At 40.2% G+C, this 12220-nt stretch overlaps 2 protein-coding genes across 2 annotated transcripts; both read right to left on the bottom strand.

Moving 5' to 3' along the window:
* Positions 1-3334: 3334 nt before the first annotated feature.
* On the bottom strand, positions 3335-4390 carry LOC112543104 (vomeronasal type-2 receptor 26-like). Its single transcript, XM_088144127.1, has 2 exons — positions 4327-4390; positions 3335-4236 (listed from the first exon to the last, which is right to left on the bottom strand). Exon 2 carries the CDS (start codon positions 4232-4234, stop codon positions 3335-3337), a length of 900 nt encoding a protein of 299 aa, XP_088000253.1. The 5' UTR covers positions 4235-4236; positions 4327-4390.
* A 237-nt stretch (positions 4391-4627) lies between these two features.
* LOC148215307 (vomeronasal type-2 receptor 26-like) lies at positions 4628-11846 on the bottom strand. The gene is made up of 4 exons (XM_088144128.1): positions 11662-11846; positions 10843-11128; positions 8244-9095; positions 4628-4687 (listed from the first exon to the last, which is right to left on the bottom strand). The coding sequence occupies exons 1-4, from the start codon at positions 11844-11846 to the stop codon at positions 4628-4630; spliced, it is 1383 nt and encodes a 460-aa protein (XP_088000254.1).
* Between the last annotated feature and the right edge of the window lie 374 nt (positions 11847-12220).

Below are 12220 nucleotides of genomic sequence, written 5' to 3' on the forward strand. Positions count from 1 at the left end.
ATGTTGCCAATTTGATCTCTAGTTTCTCTGCCTCTTCGAAACCCAGCTTGTACATCCGGTAGTTCTCGGTTCACATACTGCTGAAGCCTAGCTTGTAGGATTTTGAGCATAACCTTGCTAGCATGTGAAATGAGCACAATTGTGCAGCAGTTTGAGCATTCTTTGGCATTGCCCTTCTTTGGAATTGGAACGTAAATTGATCTTTTCCAATCCCGTGGCCACTTGCATTTTCCAAACTTGCTGGCATATTGAGTGCAGCACTTTAACAGCATCATCTTTTAGGATTTTAAATAACTCAGCTGGAATACTGTCATCTCCACTAGCTTTGTTGTTAGCAATGCTTCCTAAGGCCCACTTGACTTCACTCTCTAGGATGTCTGACTCAAGGTCAGTGACCACACCAGCATGGACATCAGGGACATTAAGATCTTTCTTGTATAGTTCTTCTGTGTATTCTTGCCACCTCTTCTTAATCTCTTCTGCTTCTGTTAGGTCCCTGCCTTTTTTGTCCTTTATCATGCAAATCTTTGCACAAAACATTCCCTTGATATCTCCAATTTTCTTGAAGAGATCTCTAGTCTTCCCCATTCTATTCTTTTCCTTGATTTCTTTGCATTGTTCATTTAGGAAGGCCTTCTTACCTCTCCTTGCTGTTCTCTGGAAATCTGCATTCAGTTGCTTATATCTTTCCCTTTCACCCTTGCTTTTTGCATTCCTTCTTTCCACAGCTATTTTCAAGCCTCATCAGACAACCACTTTGCTTTCTTGCATTTCTTTTTCTTTGGGATGGTTTTAGTTGCTGCCTCCTATACAACGTTATGAACCTCCATCCATAGTTCTTCAGGCACTCTGTCTACCAAATCTAGTCACCTAAATCACTGTCACTGTGTACTTACAAGGAATATGATTTAAGTCGTACCTGAGTGGTCTAGTGGTTTTCCCTACATTCTTCAATTTAAGCCTGAATTTTGTAGTGCTCATTACAAAAGCTCATGATCTGAGCCACAGTCAGCTCCTGGTCTTGTTTTTACTAACTGTATAGAGCTTTTCCATCTTTGGCTGCAAAGTACATAATCAATCTGGTTTTGGTATTGACCATCTGGTGATGTCCATGTGTAGTCGTCTCTTGTGTTGTTGGAAAAGAGTGTTTGCTATGACCAGCTTGTTCTCTTGACAAAACTCTATTAACCTTTGCCCTGTTTTATTTTGTACTCCAAGGCCAAACTTGGCTGGTATTCTGATTATTTCTTGACTTCCTACTTTAGCATTCCAATCCCCCATGATGAAAAGGACATCTTTTTTTGGTGCTAGTTCTAAAAGGTGTTGTAGGTCTTCATAGGACCGGTCAACTTCAGCTTCTTCAGTATCAGTGGTTGGGGCATAGACTTGGATTACTGTGATGTTGAATCGTTTGCCTTGGATTTCCACTGAGACCATTCTGTCATTTTTGTGGTTGTACCCCATTACTGCCTTTCCCACTCTCTTACTGACTATGAGTGCAACTCCATTTCTTCTAAGGGTCTCTTGCCCATGGTAGTAGATATAAAGGTCACCTGAATTAAATTCACCCATTCCCATCCATTTTAATTTCCTGATTCCCAAGATGTTGATGTTCAATCTTGTCATCTCATGTTTGACCACATCCAGCTTGCCCTGATTCATAGATCTTACATTCCAGGTACCTACACAATATTGTTCTTTACAGCATCGGACCTTCTTTTCACTTCCAGATACATCCACGACTGAGCATCCTTTTGGCTTTGGCCTAGTCACTTCACTCTTTCTGGAGCTACTTGGAATTGCCCTCCACTCTTCCCCAGAAGCATATTGGACACCTTCCAACCTGAGGGGCTCATCTTCCGGTGTCATATCTTTTAGCCTTTTGACATTGTCCATGGGGTTTTCTTGGCAAGGGTACTGGAGTGGGTTGCCATTTCCTTCTCCAGTGGACCACATTTTGTCAGAACTCTCTGCCATGACCTGTCCATCTTTGGTGGCCCTGCACGGTATAGCTCATGGCTTCACTGAGTTATGCAAGCCCCTTCGCCATGACACGGCAGTGATCCATGAAGGAGAATGATCCAAAGGCAGGCATATTTTTATAGCCCATGCTGCATTATGTTCACTGAAACATGACTAGGAACATGGAGTGAAGGAGGGCCATGAACAGCTGGAATTTTGTAAGTGAGATTAAATAATGCTTTCTATTTGCCATCCCAAATTAACCTACTGTGCTCACTTTTTCTTGTAATAACTTTTGCTATCCTGGCCGTGCAGCTTCCTTAGAACAGAGTGAGAACAGGATATATATCCAGTAGCCTCAGTTCAGACTCATATGCCTCCCCATTTATTCCAGTGATTAAGCAGGGTCAATGTGATATATATATACATAATCAGATATTATCATATATATGGATATGGATATGGATATGGATATGGATATGGATATGGATATGGATATCACTAGAGTTTGAGAAGTATTTATTTATTTATTTATTTGTCAGATTTATATAGCTGCTCATCTCACAAATGTGATTCTGGGTGGTGTACAATAAACAACCAATTAAAAGAATTAAAACAATAGCTAGAAAGAGTATGGACTATTGTTTTAGAACTCTGAATTAACAAACCTCTCCAATTATTATAAAAACATACCCTGCGGTCTTTGTCCTTGGTGTGCCCACTGGGTACAAAAATCCTAAATTGGCTTAAGATTAGCTAGGACACCTGTTAAAGGGTGGTCAGGAAGAGGAACAAAACAAGGGTACCTCTCCTGATCCCAGCCAAAAATCAGCCTTACAGAAAAATTTGCAGTGGGACATAGGGGGTCAGACAGCAATAAAAATAGTTAGGGGCACTATACTTTTTAGTATAGATTATAAAAGGAGAAGGAGAAGGAGAAGGAGAAGGAGAAGGAGAAGGAGAAGGAGAAGGAGAAGGAGAAGGAGAAGGAGAAGGAGAAGGAGAAGGAGAAGGAGAAGGAGAAGGAGAAGGAGAAGGAGAAGGAGAAGGAGAAGGAGAAGGAGAAGGAGAAGAATACACACATTCACTAAAAGGACAGGACAATAGCATGCCCACATCTCGGAGATTTCCCCTTCCCCCACCTACTGCAGATGCTGCCAGGTAAAGATCAGAGCTCAGTTGCATTGCTGGACTGGTTAAGCACCATCTGTGGGAGTTTGGATTCCCGCTTCAGAAAATACAAAACAGCAACAGAGAATGCTATTTATTTCATCAGCTATACCTAACAACAACATTCTCCCAAAAGAACTGTTTCCAAGCATGACAAAATGTCTAGGTACATATACATGATCTGAGGCAAACAGACAAAGGTTTAAAACTTTCTTTTCATTAGCTGATGCTTATTGTTCAGTTCAGGTCTTATCACAATGATAAAACACTTGGGGAAAAAGATACACACCAGTAAGCCAGCACTGGAGGAGATCAAGGAGAAGATCTCCACAGCCAACATATATTTTCCCCTTGTGCTTAGGTAGGTTGGAACAAAGCACAGCCAAACACTGCAGAAGACCAACATGCTGAAGGTGATAAATTTGGCTTCGTTGAAACTGTCTGGTAACTTCCTAGCTAGAAAAGCAGCAGAGAAGCTGACCACGGCCAGGAAACCCATAAAGCCCAAGACACAGTAGAACATAGTGACTGATCCCTCACTGCACTCCATGATGATTTCTTCAGACATTGAGTGCACATCAAAATCTGGGTATGGTGGGGAGGTTATCAGCCATGCAGCACAAAAGCTGGATTGAACAAAGGTGCAGGAAAGAACAATCAAACTGGCCATTCCTTTCCCCACCCATTTCCTCATTCTGGAACCAGGTTTGGTGGCCATGAATGCTAAAACCACAACAAAGGTTTTTGCCAAAACACAAGAAACTGCCACAGAGAAAATGATACCAAAAGCTGGTTGTCGAAGGAGACACACAATCTTATTGGGTCTCCCAATAAATAGAAACACACAAAGGAAAGAGAGGAGGAGGGAAACAAGGAGAGCATAGGTGAGATTCTGGTTGTTGGCTTTGACAATGGCAGTGTCTTCATTTTTAATAAAGATTGTGAGCACCAAAGTTGTCATTAAAGAAAAACAAAGAGAAAGAACAGTGAGGCTAATCCCCAAGGGTTCTTCATAGGACAAAAAGGTGATCTGCTTTTGAATACATTTATTCCTGTCAGGGTTTGGATAATGATCATCTGGACATAGAGAGCAGTCATCCATGTCTGAAAAAGAACACAACTGTGGTTATAGTGGATTATGCACAGTGTTACATCTATTGGCTTAGTTTGGAATCTTACTTGTAATCTTATTACCTTTCTCCTTTGATATTTTCCCCTCTGGACACAAAAGACAATCATAGCAGCAAAACGGTTTCCCTTCTTTCTTGGCCTTGCTGTATCCTGCCTCACAAGGATCATTGCACAAAGAAAGAGGTGATGTCTATCCATAAATGAAGAAGAATATTTTAAGATATAAGGGGAAAAGGAAGCATTTCAATCTATACTGTCACTGGGAAATCAACAAATTATAAAGGGATTGATAAACAGGATTTAAGTTGCATGATGACATTTTGAGAGGTAATTTGTCTGCAACTGTTTTATTACATAGCTACCATTACTGGAGTCCATGGACTTCTATAACCATCATCTTCACCCTCAGTACAGACTCCCTCTGCTGTGTAGGGCATGATAGTGTTATAATTAAGAATTAATCTTCTTAATTACATGTCACCAGATTGAAGAAATCTAGTAGATACAAGTGCAGCTTTTATATCAAAGCTTTGGCTCCCATTGCCTAATGAAAAGTACTTAGAAGGCCAAAGTTTTCTTTTTTCCAAACGGTGCAACATTCTATGACAAATATTTGAAATGTAAGCATTTCTATAGAAATGCTATGGTACTTTATTGTCCCCAGGGCATTTGTACTTAGGTTAGCTCAGAGATGATGGTATTGTACTTCCATCAATAAAGATAATATGTTATGGTATATAAATGAAGGCAGAACAACCTACATTCAAACATCTAACCTGATTAAAGCCTATTGGCCATGTGATGGAATCCACAGAGATATTGAAGAACTTGTCTGGTGGAGCTGTGGGATCTATCGCTCCAATTTTGATCCTAAGAAAGGAGTGGTTTGGGAATGTGATCCAGTTGATAATATCAAATCCACCAATGAACTCTCCATTCTTATCAAATGAGATCTTTTCACCAACACTGTTGTTGAATGAGATACTTCTCAGAAAGGAATGAAGCTACAGTACAGATGGGAGGGAGGGAGGGAGCGAGGGAGGGAGGGAGCGAGGGAGGGAGGGAGGGAGGGAGGAAGGAAGGAAGGAAGGAAGGAAGGAAGGAAGGAAGGAAGGAAGGAAGGAAGGAAGGAAGGAAGGAAGGAAGGAAGGAAAATAATGAATTCATACTGGTTGTTACTTTGTTTGCCTTTATTTTGCTTGTACACCAGCATCAAACAAATAACAACAATCATTCCAAAATAGAAATAGAAGAAAAATATATCAGTAAATTAAAATTAAAATTGATTAACACAGCATTGCAAAATAAGAAATATTAAAAAATGAAAAATCTATAAAATACCAATCTGTAGTCTATACATTACAAGTAGTTAAGCCAGATGACCATAGATAAATATATAAGAAATAGTAGGATGAATAAAGGTGTAACAGTTTAAAACTATCCATACTTGTCATGAGCCTTGTACTTACTGTAGCCCTATACTAGGATTTGATTCAAACTATTGCAATTACAATCCAACAAACTAGAAGCAAGATAATACTGTCAGAAAACGACAGACACGGGTTCGGTTGTCCAGTAGACAGAAGTTTTTTTATTGGGCACGTTTGCAAAGCTGGGTCCCTCCCGCAGCAATGGAGGAACCCCGAAACAAGGTCTGACAGGTTTTTATACCCCCTATCTGTCCTCCCCCTCCTACGAGGGCTTGGCTCACAATCTCACCCTTTTTTACCGCCCCGGAGCGCCGCTAATTAACCGCAAAACCGCAGACATTCCACTTTCCTAATCCAATCAGCGCAATACACACTGCAATACCCACTTGACCCAACAGCCGCCCCCTGCCGTTTCTCTTCACTCTGGTGCGAACGTGCCTCCTGCCTACAGTATTTCCTCCCTCCTGCTGCCCCCCCAAGGCTGCCCCATGATGCACAGCGCTCTCCCCTAGCAAACATGGTTCGTTTGAGGCCCTCACTTCTCCCTGCCTTCTCACAATACCAAGATAAAACATGGTATAACTGGATTGGTATATGTACATTTTAAAAAGAGAGGAAAAAGAGACTATGAGATATATTGAGTTATGGTAACCTAGATGGTGCTCACGATCACATCACTTGGAGGAGTCATTTTCATTCAATCCCAGCTCAGATACAGAACTGGGCTACAATGTCCAAAATGCTTTTCTCTTGAACAGCTAGCAAGAGACTAAGGTAATCAGCCTCTCTCCTGCCCCGCTATTCTTTAATGAATGGGGAAGTATCCATATCTATAAAGGGAATAGGGAATGGCCTTGAAAGACAGGAGGAAGAGCTCCTACCAAGGCAACAATCCCCTCCCTGGTTCACATGAAGATAAAGTGAGGGAGGGCAAGAAGCACATTGAGACCTGCAAGATTCTGTTATAATAAAATAAGTCTTGAGGTATATGGCATTGTCTTCTTAGTCTGGTCTAATTTTGGGGCTGGCAATATCTCAGAGCTTTCTATAACAAAGGTAGTGCAAAAGCATAATTGCTATTCTTTTGGTATGTTACAGAATCTTCCTTCCAAAGGTTGGAAAGGAGGGCATTACCAGGGGCAAGTGTAAAAGCTCTTCTAGTGTTTTTAGGGGCTATATTTTACAGAAAATGCTCATAATGCTCATTATTATTTGAAATTATCAGGTGAATTAACAATTTCCATGAAGTTGTTAAACCAGATCCATTAATTATAATCACAAACTGTGTTTTTCTCCAGCATATTGTACTTCTTCCTTCACTCTCATTTATTGGGCCTTAACAAATGGAAAACAGGAGTAGCTATTACTGTAATAATGAAAACAAAGACTATAAAAAGAAGACATGCAATATATTTTCTTTTTCATTCTCCAATAAAAATATAGTATAATGGATTTGAGTTAGAGGAAGATAGAGTCTGATTTCATTTTCAAAAAGAACTTCTAAGTATAGACGTTCAGTAGTGGGAACTGATGAGGAGAACAGCAATGACCTTTATTTTACTGGATGTGTTCAAGTGGAGTCAGAATAGAATAGCTATCTGTGGGGACAGCTGGAACTTGAAATCCTGCACTGAAGAGGGGGCTGGTTTTGATGGCCTAAATGTCCATTTTGAACTGTATGATTCTCTCCTCCCAAGGAAGTATGTATGTCTGGCCAGAGAGGACTCAGAGTAACATCCTGCCATGGTCCTCTCTTCATAAAGGAGATAAAAACAGCTTCACTCCCTCCCCTGTTTCTTTCATAACCTTCCTAGAAGCATACAAAGCTGTTCTCTTTCTGCTCTTTTCATGTGCTATAAAACTTTGCTTCTATAGTTGTGAATATCTGCCTATAGAAGTGTAATTGAGCCTCAATAGAAGCACCATGAAGAGGTGGTTGCACTAGACCTAAAAGAATGGGAACATTTTAGCATCTTGAAATTTTGGGGGAGAAGGGATGTCTCACTAATATTATCAGTCCTTTCTCCTCCATTCGTGGTTTGCATGAGAACATCTTCATCAGAGAATGCCTTGCAAAGTAGGCATGATGGTACTTTGAGCAATCAAAGAGTGTGTCTCACTGTTGTTGTTTTCCCCAGAGGCCAGAATCTTATGGAATCTAAGATTGCTATGGTTAATTGAAGCTTTTTAATCGAACTAAATGAAAATGTTCCAATCAAAGCATCTAGAACAAAAGGCTGCCAAGTCTCTGGAGCAACACATCATGTGGAAGGAGTGAATCACCTCTTTCCCTTTACTTACAGAATAAACATTATGGCAGTTAACTTGATGGACAGAAGCATATTCTAAAGGATATGCTTATAATTTTGTAGAATGCTTTTTATAATTTTAATATGAGCATACAAATATTTTACTTGGGTAAATCATTACTACATTTCATTTTTAGACCAAATCTTAATGTTCTTAGAGAATTCTTGTTGATATTAATGGACAGACATTGCAACTACAGGTATGGTGAAGGTTTCTGGATTCCTCTGCTTAAGATCTTACCTGCCACAACACTTGATTCTGAAACTGTTGCCTTCCTTTTTTCACTGATGTTCTTTGCCTGGACCTGGATAAATACAGAGATTGCAAAGCATGTGCCACAGCATAGACTGCATTGTAAATATTGTAGCTCTGGCCACTCATGTGTGTTTCAAACACAGATGTAGGAAGGGTCTCAAGGCTCTCCTGTCCAGTACATTTTTTCTCAGACTTCTCTGTTTCAGGGTTGGAAAACAAACACTCAAATGCCTGTTCCCAGAAATCTTTTCTAAAATGATCGTGCTGGTTGTTGGTTGGATTTAGATTTTCAATAAATTCCAGAAATTCTTGGACCTCTGTTGTGTGGACTGCAAAGGATAAAGCACCATGCAGGAAATGGATGTCCCAAGATTTATGAAAAGAAATTGAAGTGTAATCTGTCTGAGCTGTTATAAGCCAGATTTTTGTCTTCTTTGGTATATCCTCCACTTCTGATAATTGCAGGTATGTTCTCAGAAGAGATATGGACTGAATTTCTCCATATAACATTATCACATTGGCTGTGCTGTTCATGAGGACGTGGTATATTTGGACTCCTTCACCAATTACTTCATTATAATCAATGTAAAAAGCTACATTTGGGAACTCTTGTATGAAATCAAAGCAGATGCCATGCTGGGAAAACATGCAGAGCACATCCTGTACAAATTTCTCTCCTTTGTCATCATTCACAGCCAGAACACCAATCCATTTCCACCTAAAATACAGCAACAGCTGGAGGAGGCCCCTGTGTTGGTTGGATTCATTTGGAAACATTTGTTGGAAGAAAACAGCTTGAGTCTCTTTATCCATGGCTGGAGCAGAGCCATATGTCAACTAAAGAAAGCAAGAACATTGGCAGTAGAGGAGGTCTATATGAGCCTCTGAAAATGTGTATAGGCATTTGTGTATTTGTCTTTGAGCTTGTATACTGAACCATTGTCCAAATAGTCATGTTTATTTCCAAAATCAGCCTAGGATTCAGTTTTTGGAGTCGAATGAATGAATGAATGAATGAATGAATGAATGAATGAATGAATGAATGAGTGTGTGTGTGTGTGTATTGTAGAAGAACTCTCATTGTACTAATTTTATTTTTAAAAAATGTAAAAGAAAAGATTAAACTTGAACCTGAATTCAGTGGCTAGAATTATGGAATATTTAACCTTGCCAAATATACCCATAATCTGCTCAGACATATTACTGGTGGTAGGGTGAGATTAATTATGTCCTTTGGCCTGGGAGGAGGATGTAAGGGCTGGGAGTGGACTGGGGGGAGATGAGGAAGCAGGCAGAGCCATGTCAGTGGTAATGGGCAGAGGGAGATATGGGGGGGGGAGGTCCAAGGGTCCACATTTGTGGACACCGGGACTGCTCTTTGAAAGTGGTTCTGCTGTCCAGCTCTTGGTTTCTACCCTCTGTGCCTGGCAACCAGATCTCTGGTCAGCCTGGACTTTGGCTATTGCTTTTGAATGGTCATTGTATAAGAAAGATGCCCTCATCCATGATTTTATCTTGGAGGAGGGCCCCAGCCTGGCATGTCTTACTAAGACCTGGTTGGGCCCAGGCAGGGGGGATCTCCTCTCAGAAATGTGCCCACTGAGGTTTTGGGTTCTGCATCAGCCAAGAGGGTCCTTCTTACCCTACCCACATTCCTGCTGCTGGCTCAGCTGCCTTTTATCTGACTGTTCCTTTGGTTGTGTCTCTTTCCCTGCCTCCCAAGGCCATTCCCATATACCATTACAGGTCCACAGATAACTGGATGTGAAGTGCTCTGGCTGAAATTGGGCTCAGGGGAACAGCTGGGATTGGTGCTGGTGTACCACCTTCCCTGCTGCTCAGTGGCTTCCCTGCCTGAGCTGATGGATTACATTGCTCAGTTGGCAATAGAGTCTCCAAAGCTGCTGGTCTTGAGGATTTCAATTTGCCATCCAGTGATGTTGAGTCCAGGTTTCTTAAAGGTCTCAATAATTTATCTAGAGAATAGATAGAGCGGAGAATTAGCCAGGATGCTTGACTGGATTAGCACAGGACCAGCAGCAGCAGCAGCAGCAGCAGCAGCAGTCGTCATCGTCATCGTCATCGTCATCATCATCATCATCATCATCATCATCATCATCATCATCATCAATTAAATTTATATTATCATTTCAAATCTCTGGTTTTCAAGGAGCATTTCTTTTTCCATCTTCTCCCCATCTTCTTTCAATCAATGTTCTTGATGATTTTTCTATTTCTGATTAACTTTTACCTTTATTTGGAGTTAAATTAAATTAAACAGCTAATTTCCCAAAATTAGGTCATTAGATTATTCTGTACTTTTATTATTAACCCAGGATAATATCTGACTTCTTGGATTTCATGTTTTTATCTGTGGTAATAAATATTCACTGAATTACAAGAAATAGCTGATTGTGTGGCAGTCGGGTTCAGTTCATTAACATGGACTATCAGCTGTCTTTAAAACATCTTTAAAGAATATCTAACGAAAGGTTGTATACAGTCTGAACCATGTTCTTTATCATAAAAGCAAAAACACCCTAGGCTTGTTCAGGTACTACCATCTAACTTCAACACATCTTACCTGAGGAACTTTGTAGAGGCACAGAATAGTTGCCATGTGGAGAGAGATGTCAGGTCCCCCAATGACTGCAGCCAGATTTTTGGGGACACCACAATTGTAGTTAGGAATGAATCTGCTTTGAGTATAAGGAAGCACCATTGAGGCAAAGTAAGTCCAACGTGGACTGAAATTGCTATTATAAATGTGGAAGCCCAGCGTGATGTTGGGCAGGATCTGAGGATTTTCACTGATTTGCTTTAGAGCAAACACTAAAGCCAGGATGTGCTGGTAATTCTGAAACAATATTCTGTAACCAAAAAAAAAAAAAAAACCATAATAGATAAAGAAGGGTCTGCTTCAAAATATGGCATCTTCAATCTTTCAGTACAAAAGTTTGTTGAATGCATTTTAGTGTTATATATTTACTACTCAGCTAGGATCCTGGAAAATGCAAAGCAAAATTACCAGCACATAAATACCACTCCAGATCCTGGGGTTTTCTGAATACAAGATAAACCCTGGCTAAAGGTTGGAAGCATTATTTCTTAATGCATGAGAAACCCCAGCTTTTTAAGAATGGCTTATATCCAGAAGAAAGTAGCTACATTTTGGTACGTGGAAAATTAACTAAAAAAAGTTAATCATAGCTAATATAGGTCCCCCAGATTTTAGTGGGAGTTACATCTTCAGAAATTTTTCCACTTCATGTGGAAACTGAAACATATCTTATAAATAGATCAAGGCATCATGTTAGCTTTTGTTATTATAGGAAAACATTTTGAGCATCATGTTATTAAATAGCAGGTGCACAGCCTGAAAATAAATCAAAGATGCACTTACATAAGTCCATCCTGAAGTGCCTGAGAAGGATGTTGACTGAAATCAATGGGATCAGAAAATGTTGAGAATACAGAAATAATGCCAGCGATGTTAACATCTCCAAGCTGATGATATGTGTGACGAATAGGAAGAGGCTTATCATGGTCACATTGAACCCTAGAATCTTTGCACACCACTTGAGGCATTAATGTTAACAGTGACTCTATGAATGCTAACTTCTTCCATGAAACTCTTCTCTCTGTATACAAATTCCCCTGTTGGCAACATGATCTTTGAATGTCTCCAGGTAGCTCAGACTGACCTAACTTCTTCAGGTGTTTTTCAGACTGAAACAGAGAGTGCAACATACTATCGAATCAACTCACAGAGCTTTGGGGCTTCCAGCCATGGGCTATTATGTCACGGGGAATGTTAATAGCATCCTTCAGGGTCAATTCATCCTTTTGCTCTGGAGTCCCATAGGATCTGGAAGAGACAAACTGGCTAATTTCATAATGGTAGTGAGAGAGACACCCAGCTAAAGATTTTCAACATTCACAATACCAAAGTTAAATTGTCA

Source organism: Python bivittatus, unplaced genomic scaffold (genome assembly GCF_059951505.1).
Source record: "Python bivittatus isolate LINGU-HERP-01145 unplaced genomic scaffold, Pbiv_v1 ctg000430_np1212, whole genome shotgun sequence".
In the NCBI taxonomy this organism is placed as follows: domain Eukaryota; kingdom Metazoa; phylum Chordata; class Lepidosauria; order Squamata; family Pythonidae; genus Python; species Python bivittatus.